The 11,347-nt window shown below is 48.8% G+C and overlaps 1 protein-coding gene across 1 annotated transcript in view; it reads right to left on the minus strand.

Annotated features, from left to right (window-relative positions):
- Window positions 1–11,347, minus strand: part of LOC118511674 (mucin-5AC) — a 141,010-nt gene that overhangs the window by 2,604 nt on the left and 127,059 nt on the right. The window contains exons 5-13 of the mRNA XM_036055033.1: window positions 10,746–10,918; window positions 10,497–10,663; window positions 10,373–10,419; window positions 9,798–10,007; window positions 4,354–8,469; window positions 1,342–1,461; window positions 859–1,278; window positions 489–781; window positions 65–408 (exon numbers count right to left, since the gene is read on the minus strand). Coding sequence (XP_035910926.1) covers window positions 65–408; window positions 489–781; window positions 859–1,278; window positions 1,342–1,461; window positions 4,354–8,469; window positions 9,798–10,007; window positions 10,373–10,419; window positions 10,497–10,663; window positions 10,746–10,918 — 5,890 coding nt within the window. The remainder of the gene's footprint in view (window positions 1–64; window positions 409–488; window positions 782–858; window positions 1,279–1,341; window positions 1,462–4,353; window positions 8,470–9,797; window positions 10,008–10,372; window positions 10,420–10,496; window positions 10,664–10,745; window positions 10,919–11,347) is intronic.

Raw genomic sequence — 11,347 nt, forward strand, 5'->3', positions numbered from 1 at the left:
GGAAGTTGAAGGGGGTTAATATCGTGCGATGGGTAGGCAGGCACAGGCCATCATGCGGTCTTACTCCGTAGTTGCACTGGAAGGGCGTGAAGGAGTTGATGCGCGAGAGCGGTGTCGGGTCTCGGACCCACTGCAGCGCCTGCCAGTTGGTGATGATGAACACGTCCTTCATCGAGTTGATCGCGTCCAGGAATTGTATGAATCCTTCCTTGTGGTGCGGCTGCGTGAACCAGGCGGCATGGTAGTACAGCCCGAACGGTGCCCGGTTGGTCGTGTAGTGACGCTCGAAGTTCTTCATGATCATCTTGTACACACCGTCGGCCTCGGGCGGATTGGAGCAGGCGTCACCCATCGAGCAGCGGCCACCGTTCAGATCCTGCCACATCACCATAGGAACCTCCCAAACACCTGGGCACAAAAAAATTGTCCGGATCGGATGAGTACAATGTGTCCAACCGTGGAGGGGAACAGCAGATCGATCTTCTTACCTGGATAGCTCTTGGTTGGACAGGGCGGAATCATACAATCGTGGAAGATCTTGTAGTCGAGCGTGTACGGCCAGCTCGGCGGACGGTTCTCGTACACCGGCATCGACGAATCGTACGTGAAGTTAAAGTCGTGCAGCATCTTGAACATCTTGTTGCCACCGATCGACAGGAACGGTGCGCGCATGCCGCGCACATCCTCCAGCTTAACGCCACCGTACGCGGACAGGATCTCACGTTGGCCGGCCACTTCGCGGGCCCACTTCTTCGGCGAGAACGATTCACCGAAGCTATGCCTGGTTGTGGAAAACGGAAGAGCGTACCCATTAGCACTGTGTATTAGGAATATTCTCCGTAGGTCACGAGCACTTACGAAACTGTGTGCGATGCCATCTCGTGTCCGTCGGAATAGAGGTTCTGCACCTGGCTGTAGTCGGTCCATTCGTGCGAAACGTAGAACGTGGCCGTAATGGGGCAACCGTTCGGGTTGACGCGTCCCCGCTCGAACAGATCCTGGTACAGCTGCTTGTTCAGATCGTTGACGGAATCGTCGAACGTGAGCAGTACGATCTGGGGCACCTGTTCGACCGGCAGCTCCCCGGGCACATCCTTTCCACCGCAGTAGCAATCGGGCAGCAGGCACACATCCTTACGGCATTTGGCCGCGGTCTTGTCGGGCGTTGGTTGCGGGTACAGTGGCTCCGGGCGAGTCGGCGGATGACGGTAAATGTCGACAAACTCCTGCGCCTTCGAGACGATGTTCTGCGACGGCTTCAATGTTGGTCGTGCACGTCTGCGGAAGATAGGTGATTGAAGTGTTGAAGGGGGGACCAGGTTCGATCGTATGTTCACTTACGGTGGGTGCGTTCCTCGGTTAGCCGAAACGGTCGATTGTCCATCGGTCGCGTAATGCGAACTGCCACGGTTGCGGTTGTTGTTGTTGTTGTTGTTGTTGTTACTGTTACTGTTGCTAACTCTGCTCGGCCGATGCGTACAACGAGTTGCGATCGGAGTGAAATGACACAAGAAAAAAGCACAAAATGAGTGACGCGAAGATGGCGAAGCGATCGATGGGGTACGACTTTAGGGTATTATGGCGCCAGAAATCAGCTGCTAATGGACGCAACTGTTAGAGGAGCCCGTTAGGGAAGCTCATGTCGCGCGATGAGATTAGTTTTTTAAAGAGGTTTTAGAGATCCCGGCAACCTGGCTAGTAGTGCAAAGATGAGAGGAGAGAGTGTCGATACGACTACCTAGTATGAGACCGTAAAGAAACGGGAGCTATCGACGACTGGTTAGGAGAGAACAATAGCCCAAGCTACATGGAACAGTTAGCGTAGCGAATGATGCGATACCAGCAGACGAAGAACATGATTTCATGAGGATGTGCATAAACTATGCCAACTGGAGCTGACAAGGTGACGCTTGGCAAAGTTTATAGAGATCCTCATTGAATGATACTACCGAGCACCAGTACGCCGACACAGATAAACGATCATAGTAGGTAAGTACATTAGAGATACAACTACGCAATGCTACGGTGCAAGGAACGAAAGGCGCAATGATGAAAGGGAAGAGATATGGAGGGGGAGAGGGACAGGATAGAAGGATCAAGGGTAAACACATAAACACACACAGACTATTACCCGTCGTTTTGGGCAATATGAAACAATAGATACTGGGCAGTGTTGGGAGAGACTGATCATCATGATCATGTGCACGAAAGGATACGGGTGTGTCCATGCGCATTGTCACAGAGACGAGAGGGATCGGTGGGAGGTGGCATAGAGTAAGGAGCGGTGAAGTGATAACGTGAGCGTGTAGATGTGAGATGTATCAACGATCAAGTAGTTCTCAGTTTTTGTAGTTCGAGCGGGCAAAACGGTTGGTGGAGTTTGAAGTAAAAGGAAGTTTTTGGTCGTTCCGGTGGTGGTCCACTTGTGCACGATTTCGGTACGATTCGAATCGCAGTTACATCGCTTAACTACCAGTTAAGGTACCACTTGGGAAGAGGTTGTTTGTTTGCGACTGCGCATCTGGGGAGGTATAGTCTCCGGTTCGGTTCGTTGCGCTATGCGGTGCAAATCAAATAGCTACTCCTAGTTTGGTTAACGTCCAACACACTGTGAGGGGAAAGCCCATCAACAACCCGGCCTCTAGGTAGCTGTCACACGAGACTCCAGATGGTTTGTCGATTTTCCTTGCCAAAAGCCGATTTTTGAAGATGCCAGGACGAGGCAGCAAAACCGCAGTGCATCAGCATCGCGCGCTTGGGCTTTCCAGGAACAGTTTTCCAGGAAGATTCTAATTCTTCGTTTGGCGTGTTGGCGTGTACGTAGTGATGTTAGTAGAGCAAACTGTTCCCGTTGCCATACGCTGTACCGTGGAGTTCACGATGTCCGTTTCAATATTGGGCCGACGTTGGGCCGTCTCACTCTCACGCGACAAGCATCCTCTGAAGCCCTGAAGCAATTGTCCCTGACAAATCCCGAGCGTTTAGTTCACCTGTGATATGAAGCACTTAGGCACAATACGAGTTATACTAGGCTAGCTCTTTTTTTTCCCTGTTGAAATAATGATGGATTCGTGTGTGGCTCTCTTTTTTTTGAGGAATCAAGGCGTTATGGGATAATTAGAGGAAATGGACTTAACTCCACTTTTGAAGCTAAATTTCTCGTCTAACATCTGTTCTAAAGGACGATTTATAAAAAAACATACTTTAGTAAGATTATCTAGATTTTCTTATTCACACTAGTCCATCATTAGACATTTTCTACATACCTACCAACTACGCTAATAATTAACCACTGCACATAGGATCAGTAACCAACTACTACTAAATGGCCTACAACAAGCTATCGCTAAAACCCTGTTATACCGGTGTCGCCTGTCTGTGGAGCTGCTAATGTAAAATCACATCTAACCAAACCACTACACGTCTTCTACTCCCTATATGGCTCCCTACTACGTTGAGTGTCCTTTCCATTTGACCGCTTAGCCCATCGCACCTTTGGAAGTACGGCGAAGCATTCAGAACGACCGTTCCGAAGATCTTAGTGCGAGCGAGGCGTACGGGCTTAGCGATCATGGCGGTGTGTGTGGTTTTGTCGTTGGGATGAAGTTTGCCTTCGTAGAGTACCATGTGAAGCGGTTATAAATGTTTTCTGGAGTACTGTTGGAAGGTGTGGTGGATCATTGAGAAAGAGAAAATGACGACAAGCAACAAAGTACTGAAAGCTTTTTTTTGAGCAATTATTTTTAAAGGGAAAAGATATATTTCAGAAACTTTACAAGAAACTGAAAGCAAGCTTTTGGTGCCAGATAATTGAGGTATTTCTACTGTGCTTTAGGAATTAATAGAAATTGTAGTTACTTTAAGTATACAAGATCGTTACTCTTTATCTCTCTCTCTCTCTCTCTCTCTCTCTCTTTTGATCGTGTCTCGGAAGGTGTAAGGCAAACTGCAGAGTACTGTAGAAATGTGTAGGTAAACTTAGTGATGTACCAGGATTAAGAGACAAATGTGATAGCACTACAACTGCTAGAGCTAGGAGTGAGTATAGCGCGTTGATACTGTCCGCGAGCCATGGATGGTTCTAGTTTGATGGTTTGGCAGGCTGTTGGTGTACCTCGCCATATTTTTTTTTTTGCTTTGCTTTCTATAGATCAGTCAACGCATGATAGGTAGTTGCAAGGTGGTAGTAACTAGTGGCTGCAGGTGAGCGGTGAAGGTATAACCAAATATTGTTTCGAGTTGTTGGCGTGATAGAATCTTGCAAAAATCAAGAACCTTTGGAGTTTGGTTTGTTTTTTTTTTGGGGGAGTGGTTTGTTGTGGAGTAGATGTTGCTGGGCAGCAATAATAGTACCTCGAGGGAATCTCGTTGCATTTGGCGGACAGTGAGTTTTCTGTACATTGTATACTTTTTCCCGCTGCGGATGGTTTGCTATACCGGCGTGGCAGTTGTGCGGCTGCGATCGTGGTCTTTATGGCATTATTGACCCTGGAAGCGCGCGGTGGGAGCTTGCTTACGGAGTACGTCGTTGGCGGGCGGATTGTGGTGGTGGTGGTGGTGGTGGTAATGGTTGTGTTGGTGGGAATGGAAGGAGTTGAGGTGGAAGGCTGGGAGAACACATTGGAGCTACTGTTGCTCGAAACGTGGCTCCTGCTGATGCCCTCGTTGATCCGAAGACTTACGGCATCAGTGGACGAAGGGTATGAGGGGGAAAGGGAGGAGGAGGAGGAGAAGGGCGAAGGGGTGCTACGTGCACTGTGATACGGGAGTTCCGAAGTAGGTTCCGGATGCGCAGCACCAGCCGTAAGGTTCAATCCCTGCGTTGTACTTGGGTAGAAGCGCGATGGCACAGCCGAATAGAAACTACGCTCGGTAGTGACCGCGGCGTAATGTGGGGTCGTGTATCGTTTGGAGGCCCGTGCCATCGGCTTGAAGGTGCTCCGTAGGGTCGTTGTACTAGTGGTCGAGGGCGGTGCCGGCGTCATTGTTGTGGTGGTGGTTGAAGTCGTCGTGGTCGTCGTCGTCGTCGTCCTAGTCGTCGTTGGTGGTGTCGTACTAGAGGTTGTCGACGTCGTGGTGGACGGAACGCTGGAGGTTTCCAGATACGAATAGTCGGTCAAATCTTCGTCCACCGGTTCAACTTCATCATCCTCAACGTCCTCCTCATCGTCCTCGTCGTCGCGATCCTCGTCTTCCGACGTGTTGCCACTGTCCTGCTGGTAGGACAGCAGCTCCTTCTCGGTCGGAATGTTCATTTCGGGCATTTCGACCGTGGCGCGGAATTTCTTCGTCGTCGACTCCGGCTGTCGACTGCTGTTGGCGACAGCAAAAGAACTCTCTTCAGTGGATGTTGAATGGAAGCGCGTATAGTATACCGGTTTGTCCGTGATTTGGACAACACGGTTCGATTGGCGTGGCCGATCTTCCTTCTCGGTACGATTGAACTCAAACTGTTCGTAGCGACTCTTTACGTGCGACGTTTTAGCGATTTCACGATCAGTCGATTGATACTTCGTACGATCGGTCGTCGGTATGCGGTTCAGATAGGCAGAGGAAGTGGAGCTTGAACTGACTGCTCGATCGTCATACTCGCTAGCGATCGACAGTACTGTACTATCGGCCGTTTTGCTGTAGTCTCCTGTCGGCACCAAGGTGCTGCTAGGAGTGGAGGCTTTCTGCACGCTAAGCGTGTCATCTACTGTGCTCGAGGCTAGCGTATAACTTTGAGCCGTGGGACGTAACCTGGTGTAGGTGCGTCTTGGCGATCCTCGCCCACGGTTACGAAGATAGCGATACCGCGGCGTGGTTGCCTCGTCGTACGATTCCGAGGAGCGTACAAAACTGAACACGGGACGATATCGACCACGATACACCTCGGTCGATCTGGGCAACGTACTGCTCGTGGTGATCACTTCTTCCGAGCTACTGCTGTAGCTAGCTGTTGGGACTGTCGTGGTCGTAGGAGCACTAGTACTACGAGTGGTAGTAGTAGTAGTAGGCTCCTCGGTCGTGCTAGTCACAGTAGTGCTTGCAGGAGCAACAGTGGTCGTAGTGGTGGTGGTGGTTAAACGAGCCGTAGTCGTACTGGGGGTAGTTGTTTCACGCAAAATAGCAGCCAACTTCGGTACAGCTGTCAGCTGGAAGTAGCTCTTCACCGTCGGACCACCAACAGCCGGAATTTCCGGTGTGGTTGTACGGTAAAGGTTCGAGATAACTCTCGACGTGGATGCAAACGGTTTATCGGAGGACGTCGTTTGACGCTGTACCTCCAAACTTTTGTACGGTGAAACTACTAACCGCGTCGGTGAGTTGGTAACCGGGTCAAGTGTTTTGCTAGTCGTTTCCTTCGCAACCAGACTGCGCGGTGGGAGACTTTGTACTTTTTCAATGGATTTTCTACCCTCAAGGGTGCCGAATGGGGCAAGAGTAGTTCTCGGTGGGAACCGAGTCGGAGGTGTGGAAGCGGTCGTAACCGCGACGAAAGCATCCTCCGTGTTTGGTTGCACTCGCGTTTGAAGGAGCAGAGGATCGTCCGTATCACGGTCGTGATCTGCTTGTTCGTGCAGAGTGTTGGTCTTGGGGCTGGACAGGATCTTTTCCTCTATTAGAGGGACCCAATCGCTGGCAGCGGTCGGCAGGACGCTAGATCGAGCGGCAAGCCGATTTATAGCTGCCGGTGTCGTTGTCTGTACATCACGGCTCTTATAAAGAGCAACATTCTCATCCTGGACCTTCGAGTAGCGAGGCCGGGCAGTGGTGGCTAAACTAGAACTTAACACAAAACGTACATTACTAAGGCCGCTGCCAGTGGCCAATGAAACAGGGCTTACTGTAGTGGTGGTGGTGGTAGTGGTAGGTATTGTAAACGTAGTGAATGGAGTAGTCGTCTCGGGCAACACTTCCGAAACGGTAGTGGGCACTCCCCGTGAACTACTCGTAACAGCGTCCGAAAGCGTAAAGGTTGTATAGCTCGGCAAAGGTTCTTGATTTCTTGGCATCTCAACCCGTCCACGAGCGCCAGTTCCGCTCGTGGCAGTCCCCGGCAAACCAACAAATCCCGAGCTAAGCGTTAGGTTATAGAACCTGTTGCTGCTAAACTTTTGCTCCGTACGGGTATCAACCTTCGGTACGCCGGTACCGAAGCTAAACGTCGACAGCGGGCGACGTTCTTCCCAATCCTGGGAGGTATGTGTCAAACGAATCGATTTATCGTAACCAAACTGCTCCGGTCGACCTGGAGCGACTGCAGTCGGTCTAGCCGTGTACGATCGTACGACTGGAACTTCCGGTGTGGTCGTAGCGATCGTGGAGGATTGTGTCGCAGAAAGCGTAGTCGCAATGGCTTTCAGGAAGGTGTGCTGATTGCGCGATCGTACACTGCTCGGAATAGCTTCTTGATACAGATAGCTGTCGTAATCGGGCAGAGGCTGAGCTTTGGCCGTGGTGCTGAACGGGGTCCGGAAGCTGGCCGGTTGCACATCGGAGATGATAAACTTTTGTAACTTTTGACGCTGGGACTCTTGAGTGGTTGCGGGTGGGCGTGTGGTTGTTGTCGTAATAGTTGTAGTAGTAGTAGTGGTAGGGGTTGTGGTAGGCCTCCTGGTGGTTGTTGTGGTCGAAGTTGTTGTTGTGCTGGGCCTTCTAGTGGTAGTTGTGGTAGTGGTTGTAGTGGGCTTCCTAGTGGTGGTGGTTGTCGTAGTGGTAGTGGTAGGGGATGTTGTTGGCTTCCTAGTGGTGGTGGTTGTGGTAGTAGTTGTTGGTGGTGGCAAAGTGCTTGTCAATGGGACAAACTGTTCCGCGGCACCGGAAGGTGAAAACTCGGGCCGAGTATCGTACGAAAAGGGAGTCTCGTCGTAAGAATCGGACGGCAGCGCATGTGCGTTCGCAGATGACGCCGAACGAGGATCGGACTGCGAGTACGTGTGGGAAAACACCGGAAGAAGCTTTTGCGTAATGAACTGCTTCTTGGAGTGATCGTTCGTCGAATCGGAGGCGACACGAGATGGTGCACCGTACGCGTACCTAGGTTTGGAGAGTGGTGAGTACTCTGTATCGTCTACCTGATCGGCACTATCCTCCCGAGCGTCACTATCGTCATCGTAGTAGTGATCGTCCGGGATCGGATGGAAGTTGATCCCGGAGGGTACCTGTTGATCGTACTGAGTGGACGGACGGAACCGTGGGTATTGGTCAACGGTAGTGGTCGTGCGAGGTAGTGTGGTGGTTGTACTGGGTATGGCAGTGGTGGTGGTTGTGGTGGTGGTAGTTGATGATGGTTTAATGTATCGTGGAACCGAGCTAGTGCTACTGCGGTACCGTGGCTCATAGGGGGATGGTGGGGATGGCGCAAAGGACACCAGGAAGGGAGAGGGAGGCTCGGGGGTCGATGAGGAACCCGCGCGTGCTGCGAGTGTTAATATGATTGATTTGGGTGTTGGTTTATTACTTTGATCGTCCAATTGTGATGATCTGTTGGGATAAATAGCATCGTAGATTGACATTTTAGAAACGGTCATCAGGGTGAGAGCGCCGGGAATGGCGTAATGTATACGTTTGGAAAAGTGGGCACAGTAGAAAAATCTGACCCAAGCCAAGAGCCCACTTTGTGACTCTTAACCTGTTTGTTATGTTATAAAAGCGATGAGAAGACAAAAGAACGTATATACATTTTTGGAGCTAGTTTGTTAGTTTTCATCTTTGCAATCCGAATTCAGGACAACATCAATCAGGCCGAGAGCGATACGATACCACGTGGCAATGGTGTTCGTAGGCGCCATCGCCATAGAATTTAGTCATTGTTAATAACAGTTGAGTTAACGAGTTTTGTTCGGTTAACTAGAAAATGATTAAAATATGAAATCGATAAATAAGGCCTGTTTCATTATTAGTTTCGTTACTAGACGAACTGTTGGCCAACCTTGCCGAATGGGGTTATACATAGAATGAAATGATTTTCTTCCATATCGAAGAAGCAACAAACAAAACAAACAAAGTTTACAATTTACAACCCTAACATGCTGGGGAATTCTCCTTAAAAAAATGCGGAGGTAGCTGGAAGATTCTGACTGTTCACGGACGACATGTAACATATGTGTTGTGAGTGGTTGGGAACGACGAGAATGAGGTTCATTATTTGATGATCATGAATGAGACATGCAAGAGAAATGAATAAAGCTTAAGCATCTGTGGTTCGAAATACGATATCGGAAAACATATTCGCAGAGAAGAAAAAGCAAATAGATCACTTTAGAAGATTTAACAGAGAAGAAAAATGAAAATAAGGAAAATAAATAGGGGAAAACCAAGATGTCTCAATTCTCTTAACTCTTCTCCACGGAAGAAAGACAAACGATGCTACCGATCCCACTACACTACTACGAAGAGCTGGTGGTATCCTGCGGAAGTAGGTGGTTCTACCCCGTGTGTGTGTGTGGTGTGTGTCGTAATATGGTGGTTGTTGCTGTGTGATCCGATCATGTAACCGAGCTTTCTCGGTAGGAATGCTATGAAAATGATCCCGAAAGCGTTTGCCAACAAAAGTGTAAAGATGGCGCGTACATCTTCGCACCGCATGTAGTGCCTCATGTTGAGTTTTGATTTTCTTTTTGTTTTGTTGCTTCTGGTTTTGTTGCATGATGGGGGGTTTTGTTTTTGTTTCTATAACTAATGTAATGCTGTGAAAGGGCCAGCTCCAATAAATCAAATCCTCTAATGATGAGTTCTAATGCGAAATAGTGGTAAGCAGTAAAGGGATGCGACCTTTGAAGAAGGCGACTTTTGTTTTTTGTTCGCTCTACCTTGTAGTATAGTACTGAATTGGAGCAGGTGTGGTGGTGGTGGTGGTGGTAGTGGTGGTGGTAGTTGTAGTGGTTCTGGCTGTGGTTGACGACGGCAGTGAGAAGGGCTCGGGCGTCGTAACGAAGGCCGTCTGATACTTGGGGCTGTTATAGGCACGGATCGTGGAAGACACCAGTATCGGACGGTCCGAGATTGAGTTCAACTCATTTCTATTGGTTCATGCAGGAATGAGAGTAACCGATCACGCGCACGCACACGCAAAATGGTGATCGATACGAAATCAGTGTAATCAGATAGATCCAGTCGAAGAAATAGAGAAAGAGAGAAATAGATGGGAAGTTAGAGATATCGGGGGTTTTCTAAAAAGGGGTTCTTGCGGCCACTTTTAGGGATAAATCCTGATCGGGGATCATCATCACTATTGCGGGTTCGATCGATATTCGTAGGGAGCTAATAACCTAATTGCTTGATCTTTTTCTTTTACTAAAAGCGTCTAATTAAGGTTGGTTTAAGATAAAGAACAAAATGTACGAATAGCTAGTACTGATGCAATACTAGATCCGTAAGAAAATACCTTATCTGTGTATTGGTTTGCTTCTGATTGTAACGATCTTCTTCAAGCTGCAAATAGAGAGAGCGTTTAGGACGGGGTTCGTTGGAAGCGTGCTGAAAGTACAGCAAAGGACCGAACAAAATACCTGAGCCACTAGAGCATCGTCATAGTCTGCCTGGTACGAAGGTCTCTGGTAGGTAGTTCGTGGAGAAGTGACGTATGGATCGCGCTGCGAAGTTGGAGCCACGGTCGTGACCACTGTCGGACGGTACGTAGACGACACGACAGGTTTCTGGGGCTGTGGTTGATATTCTGTGGAGAATAAAAGGCACAGACACTCAGTATGGCTCTTCCCATCCTGGAGTTTCGCTGGAGGAGAGATCGTGTCACTTACCAACATCTCGGTACAATTCAACGTCTTCATCGTAAACGGCGTAATACGAATCGTACGCAGATGGTTCATAGTTGCTGGTGTTGTAGTAATTTCTGTTGCTCTGCGTGAGCTGCGTCTTCTGTTGCTGCTCGGGCACGTAACGGCTCGGTGGTGCCGGTGACGATGTTTCAACTCTGCAGGATACGATCGAGAAAGTGTGATTAGTACACGGTAGGCAACGTTCGGCCATGGTTTAACAAACTGTTTCACACGTCAAACGTCATTGGAAAGGATCAATCTTATCCACCGGATTTGTCAGTTGGAACACGCACTCATATGGTAAATGGAAGCGGTCTTTAAATCGTTCTGTCAAAGTCAGGTTCAGAAGTTTTTGTAATTTTAATTGCTTGATTGAAGGTTGAACATCTCAAGTATAATAATTGCTCAAGTCTTAATATCGTCTATTTTTTTAGAGTCTTTCAATGAGAGTGATTTTAGTTACTCTCTATAAAGAAAAGGAAGGTCTTGGCTCTTGGATATTCATTTTGCTGGAGCGATAGGGCATTTAAGGATTCAAAGATAAGGCTATTAACTATTAATTCAAAACCTTAATGTAAACTCTA

Source organism: Anopheles stephensi, chromosome 3 (assembly GCF_013141755.1).
Source record: "Anopheles stephensi strain Indian chromosome 3, UCI_ANSTEP_V1.0, whole genome shotgun sequence".
In the NCBI taxonomy this organism is placed as follows: Eukaryota; Metazoa; Arthropoda; class Insecta; order Diptera; family Culicidae; genus Anopheles; species Anopheles stephensi.